Source organism: Channa argus, chromosome 15 (genome assembly GCF_033026475.1).
Source record: "Channa argus isolate prfri chromosome 15, Channa argus male v1.0, whole genome shotgun sequence".
NCBI classification, from domain to species: Eukaryota; Metazoa; Chordata; class Actinopteri; order Anabantiformes; family Channidae; genus Channa; species Channa argus.
Genome location: NC_090211.1, coordinates 3,996,702 through 4,019,755, shown reverse-complemented (window position 1 = coordinate 4,019,755; position 23,054 = coordinate 3,996,702). Strand labels below are relative to the sequence as shown.

At 39.8% G+C, this 23,054-nt stretch overlaps 1 protein-coding gene across 2 annotated transcripts in view; it reads left to right on the top strand.

The window, feature by feature from the left end:
- doc2a (double C2-like domains, alpha) overlaps nt 1–21,286 on the top strand; it is a 68,042-nt gene extending 46,756 nt beyond the window's left edge. For both annotated transcript variants that reach the window (XM_067478159.1, XM_067478160.1), the window contains exons 8-11: nt 6,730–6,932; nt 13,212–13,293; nt 15,727–15,823; nt 17,848–21,286. In XM_067478159.1, coding sequence (XP_067334260.1) covers nt 6,730–6,932; nt 13,212–13,293; nt 15,727–15,823; nt 17,848–17,984 — 519 coding nt within the window. In that variant the 3' untranslated portion in view covers nt 17,985–21,286. The remainder of the gene's footprint in view (nt 1–6,729; nt 6,933–13,211; nt 13,294–15,726; nt 15,824–17,847) is intronic.
- The last annotated feature ends 1,768 nt before the right edge of the window (nt 21,287–23,054 follow it).

Sequence of the window (23,054 nt, the reverse complement as noted above, 5' to 3'; positions counted from 1 at the left end):
TGCTTTAGTGTTGGTAGCACTTGGGGATGTGGGGGTAGACTGCATCTCTGAACTTCCTCAGCAGGCAGTTTGGTTGGCACTCCATGACCTATCTGCACGAAAAAAGAAAATAAGCATTTCCCAAAATGCTGAACTATTCATTGAAAGGGTGATGTGCCCTGTTATCCCACAGTTTATTGAAAAATAGGAGCCACATTTTATTGAACTGGATCAAAGCAGACTCTGTATAAAGAGCAGCATATGCAGAGTGTCTATTTTCAGATCTTCATTTTTAGTTCCTGTGATCCTCACAAGGAGTTTCTGTTGTCATTGGTTCAGACTTCTTCCACTCCATGTGGGCAGATAATAGTGGCAGAGTGGAGTGAAAGCCATTATCTAAATTAGTCCTTATTATACGCTTGCTAACCGGGATCATTTCCAGTGAATTAAACCATCATGAGATGAAACTACTTATTTTTCTGGACGACTCATAGACCTCTTACAGACCTCTGGGAGTCTCTGAACTGTAGGTTATAAAATCACCCCATGGCAGGACGCCCTCGCGTTCATGGCATGAAACATCATGATGGGATTGGGTATTCTGTTATTAGTCACTTCCATTTACCAAACTACACTACAACATGCCAACAGGGACGACTAATGGATCTGCGTGTGTTATTCTTGGCTCGTGGATTTTTTGAAGCCTACACATAAATATATTCAGTGTGGTCCACAGCATAATTTTTCACTCTAAACTATTTCAGAAAGGGATTTTTTAATTGGTAATAAAAAACACTCCATGTCTTGTTTCAGGCGATGCTCTGTAGATAAAATATTTATGAGATCGAGCCATTTATTCTCACAGTCACTTAATTTTATAGAAGAAGTAAAGATTCAGCCAGTAGAGTGATGTAATGCGACTTTTCAGTACAATTTTACTTGTCTCAGGCACTTTTAAGAAATTGTCAGTTTCAACCTCAGCCAGCCTGTTACTGTATTTTAGTGTGATTGTCTGACTGCTCATGTTTCTTGGCCCATCTGGTTTATTTTATAATATCATGTTCCTCAGCTGTTAACGTGGGAATTTAAATATTATTACTAACAATACCATAAACAGAAGAGCGTTTGGGTCTAACATCCACATCTAGGGATTTGTCAGACTCGCAATCCTGGCTTGATGGACATTTTTCTTTTTATTTGGGACTCATTGTTCTTTACTTGGGACTTTTAATGCTTTTTCAAATGATTTGTTGCTCTTGACTTGGGTCTTGTTACCCATACCCTAGGTCTGGTTGAACTTGAGTTGGGACATTTGGAACAGGTCCCAAATGCAAGTGGTAGCAACATGTGCAATAAACCAAGACAAATGTATTACCAAAGTGTAGGAGAATACCAAAACAAGACCTAACCTAACCTAAAGCTCACTTAAAAATCACTACAGGAAATACTATGTGAATAAACAAAGGACTATTCTAATACTAGAGGAAAAACTACTCTGACATTCACTAAGGAGGAAAATATAAGAGGAATTAAAAATCACTCAAGTTAGAGGAAAGAACTAACAAGCTAAGTACCACAGAACTAATGCTAATAAAATGGTAACAAGGTTAACAAATATACAAGGCTAAAGGCACAAACTCATAAGGATATCAAAGGCTGGTGGTCTAGGAAAGGACAAACAAGGCAGGACAAACAAGCTGGAAAAGACAGTACAACATTAACCACTCAGACAAGTCCTTAAATACACAGAGAATGAATGGGTGATGATGGATGATCTGGAACAGCTGAGTGAACCAGTAGCCAGCTGAGGAACGGGAGCCCAGGAGGGAGTAGAGACAGACAGAGATGGAGTGGGAGTGGTGAGAGAGCCTCGGCTGGTGAGAGGGAGTACTGCGGGGGCACGTACAGAAAAACAATTAATTTACATACAAAACGCACTGAATTTGCTACTAAAAGAAAAAAACTTATAACAGTTGGTCTTACTGTAGTTTGTACTTGTTATTCTTGACACAGAACTCGGTTTGGGATTTATTGATCTTCACATGGTTTTCTTATTACTCACAAGAAGATTACTTCTCCAAAAAAGCATGCAGCAGTCACCCACAACGTGCTACAAAGCATCTGTAGGCCCACTGCCTGCAGTGTCCCAGATGCTTTAACTCTTTACTGTTGACATGACACTTTGGGGTCCAATAAGACATATTTAAATATGTCTGGATTCATGAGGTGTGTGTGACACAGGCACCAAAGCTTCTTCTAAGCTTCTTGTTATTTTATCTTCATGTATTTTGTTATTTAAACCAGGCATGGGCTCATTAGCTGCCTGCTACAGTATCAGCTTAGCAGTCGTATAGAAGTTATAACAAAGATGGATGACGAATAGCTGTTTTATTGTCTGTGCAGTCTCTTTGAGGGATTTCAGTCAATTGACCTTGGTATAACAAGAAAAAGGAGGCTTGCTTTGTATCTGTGCACTGGCTGATCTGATAACAGCTGACTGTCCGTAATAATACTGTATGCAATTTACACTCATTGTCTACTGATATATAATGAATAAAGCAGTTATTTTGATGGTAATATGTTATGCTGGTTTTCAGCAAAAAGCTTTTATCTTTACGATACTGCTATACAACGAGGCAGAATGTTAATGCCTTTCCTCACTGTGCCCCTTGAGGGGGATTTCGACCATGACAAAAACTCTAATTAAGCAAACTGATAGTAGCACAAAATATGTCTAATTAGCAGCTTCAACCCAAAACACCTTTATTTATTATGAATCACAATGCTTTCTAATTAACATTTAATGCTTGCTGTGTTGCAGATATCTATTATTCATCATTTGCACTGCTAAAAGGGTCAAAAGTGTAAAACACAGAGATGTGAGTGCCATTCAAATATTGCCTAGACTGTATATGAATTGCTACATTCAACCTAATTACAGATTGTAAAAATCCTGTAAGGGAGACGGGGAGGCTGGAGCCTATCCCAGCTGTCATTGGGCAAACAGCGCGGTGCATCCGAGACAGGCTGCCATAGACAGACATACCCAGACAACCATTCACACACACATCACAAGTATGATTTAAGTATATGGCATCGTTCAAAGTTCAGTGTAATTATTTCCAGAAATAATCTGTAAAATAGAATACAAGGGGAAAAGGATATATTTAAAATGTAAGAAAGGCAGAAAATAAATTCACATAATGAAAAATGATCGAAGCAAAGGCTATTATACAGTATGATCACAAAAGATTCAAAGAGCATGAGTACTTTCATCATCACTTCCCAAATGATGATGATCATCTGATCTTAAATAGCTGCTAATGTGCTGTTTGTTGTCGATAATGTGCTGCTTACTTTAATAACACACCAGATTATTCGAGTCCCAGTCTCACATTTGTATAAAATGGCAGGCTGATATGTAGGACAGAGATGAGGAGCATGTTAAGGTAAAAGGAACTGAACAACAAGCTAACCAAGGACAGAAGGCAAATTGAAAATCACTCCAAGAGGACGGCAAAACCAAAATGAACCTCTAAGCAAAAATAATGATAATAACATAAAGAGACCAAAACTGGCGAAAAAGGGAAACAGAGAAAGAGAGAGAGAGAGTGGATTTTTAGAGCGGCTATAAAGAATTAAAAGATGCTGCCACAATGCTGACAGACAGCCGCAAAAAGGGCCTGACAAATTAAATGTGAATCCTCACTGGCACCACGATAGCAGGTCCACTGATCGGATGGTGAATCCTTTGCAGAATCTGGGGATTATATTCGGAGCAAGTAAGCAGGACAAAAACAGATGAGATGAACAGAACAGACAAGTAACAAACTGGTGCTTGTGTATTACTCTTAGCCCTACCCTAACAATAATTGTGGAGACTTTTTTTGCAGGCAAATTAATCAAAAATGAGACACTAGCTTATTTTCTCGATTCTGTTAAGACATGTCAGGCACAAGACATGTGCCAGAGTGTGTGTGGTAGGTGGCTAAGAGCGTGCTTACACATGGCTGTAAAGGTGTGTTGGGCAATCAGATCACAAGTGGACAGCGCTAAATACGCGTGTAAACACGGATTGTAATCTAATCACTCAAACCTCTTGCCAATGTGGTCTTGGATGCTTTAGACTGCATAATTTGTAAAGTGTAAATGTTAATGTGTCCTGATTTGCCACGTTGTACAGGAGGTAAACACTGAATGTCATTTTTGTAAGATGGTGGTTGTTTTAGGGAAAGCACACCTGACCGTGAGACTCCCTTACTGGTCTTATAGCCCACAAATCCCCCATTTAACCATGTCGCACATTAGAGAAGGGGATGCAGCATAACAAAATCCTACTTGTAATGTGATCGCTCCAAATGCATTTAAAAGTAGGTTTAAAGAGAGTCTGAGAGCAGAGCCCAGGTGATTGTTTGAGTGAATGAAACTGAATAAAACAAAGCAAAAACTTGTATCATAACACAAAATCAGCAAATCAAGTTTATCTGTGGATGTGTCTTAGTGCATGGATGAAATCCTAGATAGTAAAGATTTGGATAACTAAAACCTTATAAAAGCTGAAATTACTAGTTAATTGTCTGAACCAATCAGCAACAATGGTGATATTTAATGGTGAGATTATTTTCAAGCGAGAATTCCAAAACTATTTAGCTTCAGTGACTCAGGATCAGCTGTTTTGCTCCACCTTTTGGAATTGAACGCTTTTTTTCCTGTTTGGTTTATTTGGACAGTTGGACAAAAGAAGACATCTGAAGATGACATCAGTTTTAAGACGCTAAAAGAACTTTATATACCAATTCCTTCTCAAATCAAAAACTAAAGAGAGTTAGAGGCAGATGAATGACTAATGATTGCAGTCTGCATCATGCTTGTTTTGTGTCCAAATTACTTTTAAATGTAGTTGACACTGTCCTTTTATTACAATGTGGGTGATTTTAATAAAGCTCTTAAACCACTTTCTGGGCTTTAGTTCACTGTGCTCGTTGTAGGTGTGTGAACACATTCTGATGGTGTCTCCTGCAAAAACACTGACCAGTGGACAGATTTAAGACTTCCTGTGAGCTAAGCCCTCAGTTAAACCGAGAAACTGGATGAACTCTGCAGTTCAGCATTTTACTCTTTCATTTCAAATGTCCCTGTAAAACATGAGGACAGAGGTCTCATACTGTTGGAGCAACCGTGCTCCAGCTGTCCATCAGCCACTCACCTGGAACATGAACATGCAGCTTGATGACATTTCCTGCAGAAGGGGATCATGTTTATTGAAGTGTGGTTTGCAGCAGATATCCAGAGTTGGACTGCTGGTTTATTTTGTTTCAGCCAGAGAGGTTGATTTTGTAAATGCTGCTGAGCTGAAACCTTATTCCGAGCAGGGTTCATCTACAAAGTGCTTCTCCCACCAACTGGAGGTGGGTGGGAAGAAATTCAGCCAAGCTGTGCTGACTCCCACTAAAAGCCATCGATCTGTTTATTTCCTGACCTCTTTCTTTTTTTAGCTGCAGTTTTATTGTGAAGGATGGTGGGGACGCAGGCTCTCTGGAGCTGAATGCCAACTGAACTTGTAGGATGCACTTAAAAATACACATTTTACTTAAGTCTAAGCAGATCCAAACTGAATGGTTTTGGTCTTTATAAAGACAAAAAGAAAGGTCAAAGTGTGAAGGAGGATGAGTGGATCAAAGCAAAAGATACGGGTGGAAAAGTGAGAGCACAGACAGTTTGTAATAAGGGTTGCGGAGAAGTGACGGGGCGAGCTGTTGGAGAAAGGTAACCTCACTACAAAAGGGGGGAGAAAAAGAGAGAGGGTGGGCAAGACAAAGACGGAGCATTGAACTATCATTGTTCTCACCCTTTGCTGTGTCACGACCAAGAAGATCAAATCAATGATCTGCAGTGAGGTGAGTTTTAATAAGCACAATCAGTTCAGGACACGATGTTGCTGTTCTTATCTCTTGGCTCACATGATCTCTCCTTTGTGGGAATTTCCAGCTCATCGGTAGAGAATCGGATTATATCTGGACTTGAACGCCATAATGGCCTGGCCTGTTTCCAGATAGAGCTAAAAGAAACCCTAATATCTTCATTATCCAATCCTGGCTGACATTTTCACCCAAAGGAAACCTGTGCTGCTCAAAAGTGCCTCTCTGTTGTCTAATGTGAAGTAAATTATTTTATTTATAGTTTAACGAAGCCCTATGTTTCCCTCTCCATAAAAACATGCTTTGTCCCAACTTATCCAGTCTGAGAGAACAGTGACACAACCTGTTCACATTTGTGGTGATCGGTTGCAAATGTCTGATGGATATCATTTACTTACAAATGTTATTGTTTCAATTTAACTAGGAGTTTGGTTTTCACTTCACTTTTGTAACCAAACATCCTATTCTGTACTGTTTTATGACCACACAGTGTTAATTTCTTAGAACATTTGTAAATACTATTGAGAAAACACTGTTGTTTAAAATACGACACAATAGGTCCAGTATTATAAAAAGACAAACAAAAGGCAAGAAACCTAAAAAAAAAACAAAGTCCAAGATGGGGATCACAACAATTTGTGCCAAACTTGCTTTCCAATTGATGTAGTATTACATTTTTTTAATTTAGGATTTAAATCATGTTATGTCGCTCATGTGAAGAATCTGTGAACATTTAATGTATTTAACAAAATACAAGTAACTGTTCAACTAGCCAATCCAACAACAAAACCAATTACCAGACTTGTCGTGTTTCATTTAATCTTGTTCACAGTGGGAGAACGAGCAGCTTCACAGTCTGGAGGAGAGAGGTCGTCTTCTCCTCTCTCTGCAGTTTCTGCCTCCGGGCAGTTTGGAGGATAAAGACACGGAGAGAGTCGAAGGCCGCCGCAGCGGAGGTCTCTGTGTCGGAGTGAAGCGTTGTGCTCACCTGGCAGCGATGGACGTCAATGGATTCTCTGACCCCTACGTAAAAATGTAAGAGCTCTGTCACACTGTAATCAACATTACAAATTATTGCAGTTATACTTTTACAAGCTGTGTCCTTATTTTGTGTATGACTGCATTGTCATGGATGTCAGTCATCATCCAAGTACAGTCTGCACCGAGCCAAGAACACTCAAAAGACCCCAAAGTGTTCCTGCACGTTTTTATGTTTCTATTGAGGACACTGTGGGACACTATGGGAGGTAACTGTGTGTGTGGATGAGTGGTGAAGTGTTTGGGCCCATTACTGATGTACAAGTTCTACAGTACACTGAAAATGGCGCCATTAAACGTAAAAAGTCTGTACTGAAATGCAATTTCAGTGCACGCTGAAACGCTCGAAGAGCATTTCATAATTCAAGTTCAATTCAATTCAATTCAACTTTATTTATATAGCGCGAGTTTACAACAAAGTCATCTCAGGGCACTTTACAGAATAAAGTCCAGACTACACAAGTATGTAGAAGCAACCCAACAAATCCCCCTTGAGCAGGCCCTAGGCAACAGTGGAGAGGAAAAACTCCCTTTAACGGGAGAAACCTCCAGCAGAACCAGGCTCAGGGTGGGCGGCCATCTGCCTTGACCGGTTGGGGAAGTGTGTAATTTGAATTAAGAAAATGTACTTGAAGTATCAAAAGTAAAGGTCCTCATAATACAAAACATGGGCCCTGTGACTGGATGTTCACACTGGGGAATTCTGCTGATGTTTTTTTTTTTATCACTTGATCAATAATTTGTGTTTGTTGGCCAAAGTCCAATGTGACACCTTCGCCGCGTTTTTTTGTTCAAATTACTTCCTTCAATTCAATTCCTTGAACAATACATTTTTTTGTTGGAGTATTCACATTGAACCATGAAATGTTTGACGTCTCTGCTTGAAAAATGTCATTTCTTGTTGCCAATTAATTTTCTGAATGACTCAGCTTGTCACTCACTTGCACTGTTTGGTGGTTTTATTTATACTCATCAAGTGAAGGTGGCAGAGGAAAAGGTGCAATATTTTTGTCTAAAATATAGTTGAGTGTGTGTTTAAAGGTAGGAACTGAATTAAAGAGACCATATCATGCAGGATTTAGGCTCTATAGGGGGTCTAATTAATTGGTTTTGGAGTAAGGCTCTTCTTGACATAGTTGGTCCGTGCAGGGGTTCTGAGAAACTCTCTGGAGATTTTTGGGAAAGTCTCACAAAGGCAAAAGAGCAGATCGACATAAAATATTGTGATTTTTCCAAACTCTAATCAGCTAATTAACTCAAAACACCTGCAAAGGCCTTTAAATGGTCTCTCAGTCTAGTTCTGTAGGCTACACAATCATGGGGAAGACTGCTGATTTGACAGTTGTCCAAAAGACGACCATTCACACCATGCACAAGGAGGGCAAGACACAAAAGGTCGTGGCAAAAGAGGCTGGCTGTTCACAGAGCTCTGTGTCCAAGCACATTAATAGAGAGGCGAAGGGAAGGAAAAGATGTGGTAGAAAAAAGTGTACAAGCAATAGCAACCGTGGAGGGAATTGTGAAACGAAACGTAAGGGAGATTCACAGAGTGGACTGCAGCTGGAGTCAGTGCTTCAAGAACCACTACGCACAAGACATAGGTTTCAGCTGTCGCAGTCCTTGTGTCAAACCACTCTTGAACAACAGACAGTGTCAGAAGCGTCTCGCCTGGGCTAAAGACAAAAAGGACTGGACTGCTGCTGAGAGGTCCAAAGTTATGTTCTCTGATGAAAGTAAATTTCGCATTTCCTTTGGGAATCAGGCTCCCAGAGTCTGGACGAAGAGAGGAGAGGCACAGAATCCACGTTGCTTGAGGTCCAGTGTAAAGTTTCCACAGTCAGTGATGGTTTGGTGCCATTTTCTGAGGTCCAAGGTCAAAGCAGTTGTGTACCAGGACGTTTTAGAGCAGTTCATGCTTCCTGCTCCTGACCAACTTTGTGGAGATGCAGATTTCATTTTCACAACAGGACTCGGCACCTGCACACAGTGCCAAATATACCAGTACCAGCAAACTCGCCTGACCTGAACCCCATAGAAAATCTATGGGGCATTGTGAAGAGGAAGATGCGATATGCCAGACCCAACAATGCAGAAGAGCTGAAGGCCACTATCAGAGCAACCTGGGCTCATAACACCTGAGCAGTGCCACAGACTGATCGACTCCACGCCGCATTGCTCCAGTACTTCAGCCAAAAGGAGCCCAACTAAGTATTGAGTGTTGTACATGCGCATACTTTTCATGTTCACACTTTCCAGATTTGGGGTTTTCATTAGTTGTCAGTTGTAATCATAACAATTATAAGAAATAAACACTTGAAATATATCAGTCTGTGTGGAATGAATGTAAACATTATACAAGTTTCACTTAGTGAAATACATCAACTTTGTGAAGATATTCTAATTATTTGACCGGCACCTGTAAGTATGACAATCCTTGCCCATATATCTTATTTTTCTGGAAAAGCTCCAATTGTGGAAGCGTGGTTTTTATTTTAGTTCTGTTTTTGCAATAAGCATCAGCTGTACATTTTACACTTGTAACCACTGCACAAGGGAAACAAAAATGAGCTTCATCACAAATCTGTGCCCCTCCCTGCAGAGCTCACTGAGGATGCTGACAGACAAAATACTGGAGTTCTGCAATAATGAATCTATTCAAATCTGGAGTTTCGCCATCTTATTAACTTCCCTAATCAATGATGCAATTGTTGTTAAAGAAGCACCATCTGTTAGCCAGCAGGAAGATTTAAAAGGAAACAGTGTGAGCAGTATCTTTTCTAGGCTCAAGTCTATCAGAAGGAAACACCAGGAGCCATGGGGATTTAAGGCTTCTCCTTGTTTTTGTTTCCCTTTGTACTTGACACACGCTTTGAGGAAGCAGAGAGTTTTCTGTTGCACACAGTCAGAATACAAACTGCATCCGAAATAGAACAACGAGGCAACTGACAGCTGAGGGGTCGAGAGAGCTCACAGAGATTTACCCATTTCAAAATGACTGCAGTGTCCAGAATTTCAGCATGCAGTGTCACGGCTTCCACTCTGCCAATATATCAGTTTAAAACAGGTCAATATTCCTTTTAAAAGGCAGACAAGGTCCAGTCAGTGTTGTCCACCTGTTCCTCTGTGATCTGTCTTGCTCCGACATTATCTTTATCTCCACGAAGACACATTGCTCCATTTTAGTGCAGAAGTTTCCACCTGCAGTAAAACTACATACATGATAAACCTAACAGTAATATTGTCCTTCAATTTAAGTTAAATGTTGTTTTAAAAAAAAATTACATTTAGAAACCAAATTATCACAGAGTAATTAGTAATAACTCTCTGACCTTTGTCTCGTGCTGATTGGACACACAGTCAAAGATTAAGTGCATTTATTGTTTGTTTGGATTTTCTTAGCTACATCTACAAAGTTTACATTTGGTTCTAAATGACTATTAACTGTACTCATCCACATGTTGATGTCAGTCAGATCATAAGAAGAATTCAACTCAGATTTCTTTCACAACACTGTAATCTGGGCGGCCACAGATGTTTGTGAAAATACTGATAATACTGATACTGATAATAGGTGATGGAATATTATTTTTATTTATCTGCACCCATTGTTGCCTAGTTAGTGATACTTAGATTTCAACCTAAAATGTGAAGTACCCACTTTGTAACATCTGTTTTAATACAGGTGCGTTATCATTTTTTTAATAGATTATCTTTCATCAATTTACTAATGATGATTGAAATGTTGAAACTAGGTTGGTTTTCACATATGTGTGATAATGAGCGGTCAGGCACAAGTGTGTGAACTGCTGCCAGTGCTGTTCTGAACACAGTGTGACTGTGTCATGTGAGGCGTAGACAGCACCCACTGTTGTCATTGGGATAATAAAGGAACTCAGAGTTGCAGCCTTCTTCGGGGCGGCTATAGCTCAGTTGGTAAAGTGGTTCGATCCCCGGTGCTGGCTATATGTCGAAGTGTCCCTGGGCAAGACACTGAACCCCTAACAGCTCGTTCCCCTCCCCAGCGATGCAGTGCCGGTCCGAAAATTGGGGAGGGTTGCGTCAGGAAGGGCATCCGGCGTAAAAACTGTGCCAAATCAACATGCGGACAATGATCCGCTGTGGCGACCCTGAACGCACGGGATAAGCCAAAAGGAGTGTAGTAGAGTTGCAGCCTTCTTCAGTGTAAAAATAAAATCTGGATTATTTAGATAAAAACATGATTTGAGTTAAGATTAAAATTTCTGAAAGTATTTTTACCTGCTGGGAACAAACTTGGGCATATGATATTATATAAAAGAACCCAGAAACAACCTCAGGATACCACCCAATGAAGGCTGGGGTTGAAACATTGAGCGAAAAAGTTTGATAAACTGGAGAAAAGTCGTGTGGTGTGTTGTAATTTTGATAAAATTGCAAAGTACCAGCATTCCATGTCAGTGTCAAACCAACTGCTGTCTCCCACTTCAGAGACACTGAATGTACAGGGAGGGAGACGGACACCTGCTAAACCAGAATCAAAGGCTGAGAAAAGCTGATTGAATTGTGGGATAACAGTCAAACTGGCGGTTGAAGCAGTCCAAAGTATTATAATTAGTCTCTGTTTGAATAAAACTGGTGCGTAGGCTGAGCTTTAGTCAGCAGGCTCAGCTGTGGGACATCCACAAACAACAGCCACACTCACACTGAAGTCAATTCAAAGAAAATTAGAAAATTAACAGGTCCAATATTAGAGCCAGCAGCTCTGGGCTTTTTAATTTCCTGCACAGCTTCCCATTCACACAAGCCCACACAGATACCAGGGCATCAGGGGCCCAGAATGACACAGGGCCCCAGCCGTCTCTTCTCTTCGCATTAGCATGCTACGGTATGCGGAGGAGGAACTATGATGAAGAGGAAACAGTTGAATGTTTCACACTCCGGGCTTTGTTATTTACTCATGTCGTCTGTTAAAATAACTGGTCAGAACCAATTAAAGTACAGCTCTGTTTGGTGAAGAGGCTCCGCGACAGCCGCCACCACTCTCCGCCAAGCATGAACTGCTGAGCTGACTGTGTGTGTTTGTGTGTGCACTGAGTGCTGCACTGACTCATTGCAGTAAATTATTAATTACAGCTTCATTAATGAGGATGTACACGGATTCAACAGATTGTGGAATAGAAATAATCCTGCAGCAAGCAAATGTTTGCTTCTAGCTTTCCACCACTCCTCTGCTTAACCCCACTGCATCACTTCAAGATATTTGAGATGTTAGATTTCATATTATTGAAAGCTTACAATTTAAGCCCACAGTAATACATGAGGTCATATGGAGCAATTATTAAAAGGAAGCAATCAGCAAGTCCCTGTGACTCCCAAATATCTAATAAAATAAAATTTACATAGAAATGAATAGATAAAAAATACAGAGCAATATGAGTGGGAGGACAAAACATGAATATAGACTTACGTGTTCAAAAAGTGTTTTGAAGTGAGAACTGTAATCTGATGTAAAATATAAGTTTATCATTAAGCTAAATTGTCTTTTTATCAAATGTCATTAAGTTTAATGAAAACTATACTCATCACAAAGCAGCGGAGCTAAAACTAACACCTTTAAATGTCTTGTTTGCTTCATTCAACAAACCCAACAGACACGTTTAATTTTTATGTCCGACAGGAAATAGACCTAAAAATTGACAATAGTCTTGATCAAAAAGATCAACAGAGGAATGTGTTGGCGTGAGTTTTTACGCTGGATGCGCTTCCTGCTGCAAAGCCTCCAATTTTATCTGGGCTCTGGACCAGCTCCAAGGTGGTGCTTGGTGACTGGATGGGGCCACACCTGGTAGGCCCACTATGTTTTTATGTCCTGATAAATGGCTTAAATTGTCAAGCAATTATCTAAACAGCTGTTTTCTGCCTGTGTCCTTTACCTCAAAACATTATACAACATCCCACATATCTGGAGTTATTACCAGCAGACTCATTTTAGCATGTGGTGCTCCAGAAGCAGTGATGCTCAAATATATTGATCCTCACCACACACGCCACCATTAGTCAAGAAACCTGTTTTTCTGAACACTTGTGTTTCCTCTTTAACCTCTGCAAGGAGGTGGATGTGAATACTGCTGCAGCTGACTTGTAAACTGTTGGTGTCTCGAAGTACTTGATTTGCTGAATTAAAATCTCTCACTCTACAAGAACTAACTTGCTCCACTCAGCAGTCATTTCATGTTTAAATAAAAGGCAGAATAAACTCATGTCCTTCTTCTCTGTCTGTTCTCCACCTCCGTTCAGTTACCTGAAGCCCGACATAGAGAAGAAATCCAAGCACAAAACAGCAGTGATGAAAAAGACCCTCAACCCTGAATTCAATGAGGTAAGACCCACAGCTGGTCCTCTCATGACCCATGCTTTACGCTCTCAGTGGGGCGGCGTTAATGAGCTCAGTCTCACTCTCTCTATGCTTTTACACTTACTTTTTTATTGAAATCGATCCTCATCTCTTCCTGCAACTCACCAACACTATAAACTCCTCTAAGCCCATTCTGCACTGCTTCACTTGCTTTCTTTTAAACACCTGTCGTCCTCTCAGCGGAAACCAGTGTTTAAATATGTTTAAAGAGTGGTCGGACACAGACACTGCAATTGTCCCGCACTAAACAAATGATTTCCGCTCTAAAAAAGTGCTTGCTGGGGATGGAAAAGGCTCCCACCGTAACTAGATCAGGACTTCAAAGACAAGGCAAAAAATATGTTTCATTGTTCACATAAAATGGGCCTGATTAAAAGTAAAATAGAACTGAAGAATTATTTCTACCTCACTAAATCTTTCAGAACCATTTGCATGTGTTTCCAGACCATAGTAAAGAAAAGTCTAAGAACCAAGGCTTTGAAAATAGTGCCTCAGACACCGGAGTACTGACTCCACTGGTTTCATTAAGGACATAAAACTTTAAAAACACCTCACAGTTATGCAGGATACACATATTTTCTGTAATTTCCTCAAACAGCTTTCATTACAAACTTTATTTTCTTTGTGGTACAGAAGTCCACAATAACATCCTTTGGCAACAGTAACGCGAAGTTCATCTGTCACAGTCAATGGAATATTTTTAATTCAGGTTTTGCCCTGAGAAATCCATCATAGCTCTACAAGATGTGATCTGTTTCCAACCCTGTCTCCACAAAATTACATTTTTATGCAACCAGGACCACCCACAGTGATGTTTTTGAGGGGAAGTAATCACAGGCTGTAGGTCTTAAATGAATGAAGTTCTCCATTTATCAGCAGCAAGGAAATCATATAAGTTGTTGACTTTAAATGACAAAACATGACATTTGTCCCTACCCCCTTATACCATCCATTGAAGCGTTTGTTGACAGAGCGTCTCCATGGCATTGGACATCTGTCTAAATATAACCCTTAAATGGTGCCTTATGTGTCTTACAATGGCAGCATAACACAGTTTTTCATGTTTAGCAATCAAACATGCTCAAAATCAAATATCTAATGGTTTGGGCGATTCTACAAGTCCTCCAATGTTAACACCCACAGGGGCCGTTTGTCTCTACCCTTGTTTATGTCCCAATGAACTGTTTGTTGAAATAGCACCACCACATACAGAGGCAGGCTTCTGTTGAAATTGCACCAATTTTGGCTTCACACTAACAAAATGGCCGTTGCTTGCAATGGAGCCAAATCGGTGCCCAGTTTCACATTTATTCGATGCTTTTAACACTCTAAAATACAGCATTTAAACTGGGCACCCACAACGGTTTGGTTGGGGATAGGTACAAAACAAGGTTTGGTTCAAACTTGGCTCAGGTTTGCAACAAGGGTTAGGGTTCTGTCCACACACAGAAAATTGTTCAAATTATATTTATTTTACTTAAACAAAATCAATAAAGGTGTGACTATGATTGGCATAAGTGCAAGCATATATGTGAGAGTGTGGTAGAGAACACAGAAAAACAAGCTACAGAACTAAAGATGAAGAAGGGAAGGCTGCTCAGTGAGAGAGAAAGAGAGCTGGGCAAGTAGGGCCTTTATAGCTTTGGCCACTTCCATGTCCCAGGTGCAGCCATTTCTGCCATTGCCACCCAGGATCCTGCTGGATAAAGCACAACAGAACCATCACAGCAAGCCCAGGAGGGCAGGTCACCACAGGCACCAAATAAAGATGTTAGGGTTAGTAAATAAATAGCACTCTGTCACGTGTCACATGGCACGCGTCACCTCACTGGAAGTCCTGGGAGAGTATGAAGTAAAGCTGTAGTGACAAAAATCTCGAGCGTTTCATTGATATGTCCGGTATTAAATATGATTGTGACTCGCCATTTGTGTAAACTATGATATGTTTTTCTGCACAGTTTGAAGGTCGTGATCTTCTTAGGTCACAAGGTCTCCAACCAATGTGGAATACATCACTCCTTATCCCAACAGCTTTGGTGTCCATGAGTATTTTGAGCCCTGTATCAGGATGGCTTTGCTGTTACCTAGAGGGATCTTTGTTTTAAAGCTGTATTCCTCAGACACCCAGATATTGCAGATATTTTAAAATAAACCCTTTTCTTTGCCTTGACACCCTTTTTTCCACAGTTCTTGAAGATCAGCCAACCCAAGTGAAGAAAAATATAGAATCTCATCAAAACTCTTGCTAATTATCATTCAATTAAAACGGGGCCAATACAATGTCGCAAAGGCTCCAAATCAAACTAAATGGTTCCTGTATTCAGCTTTCACTGTTGCTGCTTTATCACAAATTAACCATTTTTGCGCACCACTGTATGTGTGTGACTGTCACTGCAGGAGTTTTTCTATGAGATCTCTCTGTCGGAGCTGACCAACAAGGCGCTGGAAGTAACCGTGTGGGACTATGACCTGGGGCGCTCCAATGACTTCATAGGTGAGCAACACTGATATGGAATCTGGTAAACTCCTGTTGCAGAGGAAACACAATAAAGCAAAGAAACTCATCCTCACCCATGTGACCTTTTTGTAAAATGATGAGTAAATAGTCTCAAAATAAACAGAACATTTTTGACAGGATCATCATCGGAGTCATTTGTGAGAAAATGCTGAAGTTGTAAATATTAATGAATCTAACACTAGCTGCTCATTAGTGTGGGCAAAGCTGTTCAGTGAAATCCTATGTATGTTTATTGTGATTGTTTCTGCATATTTATCACCCTTACCATCTGTGTTACTGATCCGATTCCCTTTTCTCCTTGATTTTTGATAATTTTACTGTTTCTGCCTATGATCATAATATCCTTGTGAAATAGAAACACAATATTGTTCCATAACTAAGTGCCAATTTAGTTATTTCATCATCTGTGGTTGCGACAGGTAGAGGAGCTGTGAATTGGCATGTGAGGAGGCTGAAGAGAGAGTGCTTCGAGGGACAAAACCGTAGTGTAGCTCAAATGGAGGGAGGGATAGTGAGGTCAGTCAGGGGATACAGGAAATCCAGCCGATGTCAATGTGCTAAATGAAAGAGGAATAGTGACAACGCAGGCTGCAGTAATGTTAGTTCAAAACCAAGAAGTCCAAACCTAAAATGTCCAGTGCATAAAATCAAATAACCTAACTTGCTCTCAAGAATCCAGGTTCCAGTTCAAAAGCCTAAAATCCAAATCCGCACATATAATTTAGAAATCCAAGCATTCAAAATCCAACTCGAACACCAATTAATCTAGTTTCAAATTCAAATCCAAGCAAAAATATTCACATCCAAATCTAGATATTCATAATCCAAGTCCAAAGCCAAAAATAAATTAAAAAATAAACAAATGAAGATCGAAATCCAAAAAAAAAAAAATGGAAGGACAATAGTGTCCGTTCAGGCAGTGGCTCCAGGAAGCAGGCAGGGAGTGAGGCAGAGGGAAGTAAGCAAACGAGAAGGCTGGACTGTCAAGAGAGCAGCAACACAAGACAATCTGGCAAGGAACTGAGCAGAGAGCTGAGTATATAAAGTCAGGGGAACAGGTGAAAACGATGAAGACTAATGATGAGTAGTAATGTGATGGAAATACAATAGAACAGAAGGTAGAGCTGAGCAGTTACAAAATAAAAGTCAGAAAAGGAAAGTAAAGCTTCTGTACCAAAAATTGTCAATGTCGCAATAACTTAACAACTCTCAATTGTTAGGTGTCCTCTGGGTTCCATGGTGTGAAAATGTGAACAGCAGGATGATAGAGGACTGTTTAAATACAAATTGTCACTGAACCAGAACACAGTGGTCGATTCACAATGGGACTTTTTGTGGTTAATCATCTTGTTAGAGAAAAGCATGTTATGTAATAAGTACTGAATATTGAACAGGTGGACATGTGCATTCAGTAGTTTAGACAAGGTCAAATTAAGTTCACCTAAAATTTCACCTGAAAGTCAAATATCCCTATTTATGAGTAGTGGTATCATAATTTTCTTGTTAGTTTTAGCAGCACAATGCAAAACCTGCATGAGCTCCAACATCGTGGCTCAGTAATACAAGAGTCCAGGCGGTAAATTTAACCTGCCTGCAGTCCAGACCTGTCAACCATTAAAACATTTCAGCATAATGAGCTGAAATATTAAACAAAGAAGACATCACACCGTTGAACAGCTGAAATTCTTAATGAGATAAGAATGAATTAAAAAACACTTCAAAATGAAAGCAGTTGACGGCCCGAGTACGAAACATTTGGAAGTTGTTGAACAAAGCGTATTGTGGCACCACAGTAAATACGACCCTGACCCAACTTTTTCACGTGTTGTTTGGATCACATTTAACCAATAACATATTTCTAAGTATCAACATTTGAAATCTTGTCAACCAGATATTGGTATTTGCAAAATTTGCAAATCATTGCATTCACTTACAAATTCTATTTTACACAGTGAGCCAGGCGCTGTAACTTGTTCTCATTTTATTTTCTTGGTGTTTAGGCGGTGTCTGTCTGAGTTGTAACTCCCAAGGTGACGCTCTCCGTCACTGGATGGACTGCCTGAAGAACAAGGGTCAGAGGGTGGAGCGGTGGCACATCCTGACCAATGAGCTGCCGCGAAGCCTTAGCCACGACTAACTCTGCACGGCGTCTTTCCACACATGCAGACAGTCACTGTCAGTGATCACATGCTTCACAGAGATCCTCTGATTTCTTTATGGGACGAATCAGCAGTAATTGAGAGGAAAGATGTGTTTTATCAAGAGCCACCATGGAGGTTGGAGAGCCGAGGGAAGCTGGAGCAGCATGGTGGTGTGCCTTCATTACTGATCAGTGAGTCATAAAGAAGAAAAAGCTTGTCGGCTCCATCAACACTGTTAAGATCTCAGCTGCACTCAACATACAGCTCAGCATACAACATACAAACAGCACATAACAGGTGTAGATGGCTTCAGTTGACCTATGAGGGGATGGAACACACACAAATGAAACAGAAACCACAGCTGTAGACATCCGGCTAAACTTTATTTGCATGCTTTAGTTTCTACAGGTTTGTTTCATAAATCAAATGTCCTGTGCTCTCTCTAGAAGACAAATAGAAATTTTACAGTGCCCGCACATCTGTGCACTTCCCAGCCAGAATGGCATTTTTTTCCTCTCTCTAAGAGGCAGAGAACTTGGATGCATGTATCCTAACCCCAGTTTGTTCCCTTCATGTATTAATATTACACTTGGCTACAGAGCTATGGATCTGCATTCCAAATGATAATGGTTTGTTTAAAAAAAATCTGAAAAAGGATTGTTGTTGCAGGACACAGTTGCTGCCACTCAAATAATGTCTCTGTGCAGATATTATACATTTGATTTATCTTGCAGTTACTTTTTATGATTTTATCTTGACATACAAAATGGCATGTTAGTATTTTCTTTTGCTACACAAATAAAAACACCAGGAGACGTGTTATTTCTGCCTCACAAGAAATTGTGAGGGCTTCGGAAACAAAGGTATTAAACATTGTAGGTAACTTTCAGAAAATCTGATACATACTGTAGCTCTGTCATGTTAAGGTAATGAGAATATATTGGAAGCACAAACGGGGGTTACCAATTAAATAGTTTCAGTATTTGCAGTAACATCACCATTATCTGTGCTGCCGGTGACACCGACCAACAGCCGGACAACGAGCTGAGTCACAGCAAAAGCCCCATTAGCTGACACTGATGTTTCATTTTAACCAGTTCAGTTCAAAAATGGCTTTAATGTCATGAACATAATGATGTGCAGTTCTACCAGAGCATGTTGTACAAGGTTTATGTGTGAGTGTAATCATTCAGAATGTAAAAAAACATAAAAAAAAAACAATTTCTATTCCAACTGATGTATAAGCATGGTCACGTCTTGTGTTGCACATTGACTCACTGAATGAACAAGAACAACAACAAAACAATAAGCATCCCCCATAGGAAAATGGTCCCATCCAAGCACCAGACCACCTGTTTAGATGCTGTGATTTTAAAGACGAGAACTGCAGAACAAACCACAGCGCTGATGTTGCCTTGTAAAGTTGTAATGGACGCAAAGCATCTGTTTTAAAGTGGTGTTTGTGTTGATTTGATGAATGTAAGTCCAATATTTACTCTATTTCAACTCTATTTTGGTCTCCCCCCACTCATGTCCATCCTCCAAACACATTACACTTGACTTTGCGACACGTCAGATATTTCTGTCTGGCTCCGATTGGCTGGAGGATTTCAGCTACACAAAAGCAGCCTGAAAAAAGTTGCACCCGTTTATTCCTGCTGTTGTTTTTTGTAGGAAAAAAGTGAGACATTTCCCCTTTTTGAAGAAGTGGTGAGTCACTTTTGTTCAAAGGTGCTAATAGTCAGAGAACTTCATCAGTGCGTGTGTGTGTGTGTGTGTCAGTAGTAGTTTCGTGTTCACTGATTTAAATCAGCTACTTCATATCGACAAGAATATGCTGTAAGCTTGGTAACTGAACTTTGAGTAACAGCTGCATCCATACTTTTGCTCCAACTTTCTTTTCTTTATTCACATACACAGTTCACAATAACAGTGGCAGATTAACCACTGAAGCAGTGAGTCATCGATTTCCCACAGAAATAGACAAAAGTAACTTCTGATTTTTAGCCGATCACAGTTTAGTCTGTCACTCGTCTGTATCTGACTCATTTTAAAGCCTAAACGTGCAGCAGGATCCATGACCAACACAGGGGATAGAATGTGTTTCGGTATCAAGGAAGTAAAAAAAATATGATTAATCAGGCAAAGTACTGCCCAGCTGGATTTGATCAGTTACGGTAGCTACAAATGATATTTGCACCAAGGTGTCTCATGAGCTAATTTCCATGTCCCGTCTGCCCTGGAGAGTCTTTTTTGCCTAATTCTTGCTTTGAGACTTTATTAGTTATGTTTACAGTGTATTGTCCTCACTTTCCTGAATAACAAAATGTTTAACCGAATTCAGCAGAACCTTGTTGCAGACTAACAAGGCAGACTGCCACCATTGGCAGGAAGCTGTCAATATGAAGAAACATGTCACTCAGTGGAGCGATGTGTCAGGCCGTTGTGCTTTTAATTGCTCTTGCATGTCTACAGGACTGACGAAAAATCTCGTGAAGAAGGTGATTGTTGAAAATACATTCAATTTAGAAAATGACCAAAGTTATCTTTTTATGGAAATTTGGATGCAGCAGGGTTTCGTAGTCAGGTGGTGGGTGGGAGGATCAATCCAACTAATAGTTTACACACAATAGATGGAGCGTAACTCTTCCTTACAGCCGAATTCACACTGTGTCTACATCAACAATAAACACCGATACACCTGCTGTGATGGGTTACGGTTGCTAGGCTACGATTAGAGAAAAGATATCTATCAACCTATGTAAAATACCATAACCCTTCAACAGCTTCCATTCTTTGTTTTAAACAGTTTTATTGGTGAAATCCTAATATTATGGGAATTTCTGTGATCATGTCATTCACCATAACACATAGATAACATTTCTACTGCACTCCTCAAAGAGACTGTGAAAACATCAACTCCTATTTCTGCCATGACTGATGAAGATGAGAATGATGACGATGATGATGTTATATCAATAAAAGTTGTTCTTCCTTGTTGTTGCATGATGCAATATGTTGATATACTTCTTTATATCTCTATACTCCCCCTGCCTGTTTTCTAACTTAAAATGTTAAAGTGACACATGATGAAATATTCAGGTACAGCTCCTGTTAAAAAAGCCTCTGTTTACAGTGTTATTGTTCATCTCTTTTGCACGAATGACTGTATGAATGTGGCTTTCTATACAGTATTGTTGAACTGCTGTTTACACGGATCTTTGTGCTTTACAGGTGTTCTTACATTTCTAACAGGTGTTTTATGTAAAATGCAACAATAAATTTGGAATGCAACGAAGAGGCAAGAGTTTGGGTTGTGTTCATGTTGCAGGTCTCCTTAGTGTAGTTGAATACTGCCCCCTAGTGACTGGCAACAAAAGTACAACTGCACCTTCACAACAACAGGTTGTGATTTTTGTTTATCAGATGTTGTTTAACATCTCAACTGAAAATTATTATTATAATTATTAATTATTATTATAATTATTATTATTATTAAATGTTTAAAGTCTTATGAGATCCTAATCCACAGCATCCAACCTGACCTAAACATCAACAGCTTTAGGCTACTTTTACATAGACATGTGGTTACAATCAGAAAATATAATTGCAGTGAAGTAGTACTAAAAGTACCTGCAGAAATAGTTGCAGAAATTTATAAAATTATGGTTTCACTTTTACATTATGGGGTACTGAGTGCTGAATACACTTATTTGGAATATGATGTATCTTTTGGTGTAAGTACATTTCATACTTTCACACCACCACTCTGCTGTCACTGAAATACTTATAATTCTGTTTGAACATAGTGTACTGCATGTACATTATCCAAATCCTGACTCAGGAGAGACCAGGTTTAATGAATCCCTTATCCTGAAAAGAAGTTTTCAGGCTTCCTTTTTTTCAGTATTTCACATCTTTATTAGACCATCAAGATTAAATTCTGATAACACAAGGATTCACTTCAGGTTGTTTGTGATGCTCACAGAAATGTTCCTACACTTCTACAACAGTTTCTGATGATGATTGTGTTAAAGGGAAAGGTATTGTAATTCCAGCTGTCAAAACACTAAGCCAACGTTACCTCACCTCTTGAGAGGACTACATTCAGTTGTTTTTTGCACATTTTCAGTGCAACTGCAGCAGGTCATGCATTTTCTAAACCAGTCAAGACTATTTGTTAGCTACAACAAATACAGTGCCTTCAAAGGGAATTCAAATAGTCAGGCCACTTCATCTGTGTTTGCTGTAGGATAGACAATCGGATAAAACACAAAGATGCGGTACTTGTGAATTGGAGGAACATAAGCTATTTTGAATCTAAAAGAAGAAGGAAAAACTAAGATGTTACAAAACACACTGAGCACAGCCAGGACAACAATTCAAAAAAAAAAAGGAAGAAACCATTGGTGTTCTGAGCTACATACACAGAAATGGAAAACAACAGCAGCTGATGACAGAAGCTTTGCTTGAACATCCTCCACGGAGCGGGGATGAAGGTTTCACAATCCGCCATTTGAAGATAATATCATGAGCAGAAATACAGAGCCCACACATCAAAATGCAAACACCTGATCAGCAATAAGTATCAAAGAGTCAATTTTTGCACAAAAGTACAGAGATTGGCCACAAAAGTTCTGGAACAAAGTTTTATGACCTGATAAAACCAAGATCAACCAAAGTGTGGAGGAGGAAAAGATCTGGTGAGGATGCATATTCATCTGTGAAGCTCAGTGTAGGTAGGTGTCATATTTGCTGCATGGCTGCTTCTGGACATAATCTTTATTTATAATATGACTCGTGTTTGTAGCAGCAGAATGAATTCAGATGTACTGAAATATTGTCTCAAAAGATACAGAGAAATGCAAAACTAAGGTGGAGAAGCTTCATCGTGCAGCAAGACAATAAAACTAGGACTTCATCCGAGGGAAACAAGTCAATTGTTTTAGACCGACTGAGTCATTCACTAGACTTTAACATGAATTTGAACATGAATTTCCCCTGAGAGATTAAAGGGAGAAAGCCCCAAAAGAAAGAAACCAACAAGTGACTCACAGGCTTGATTT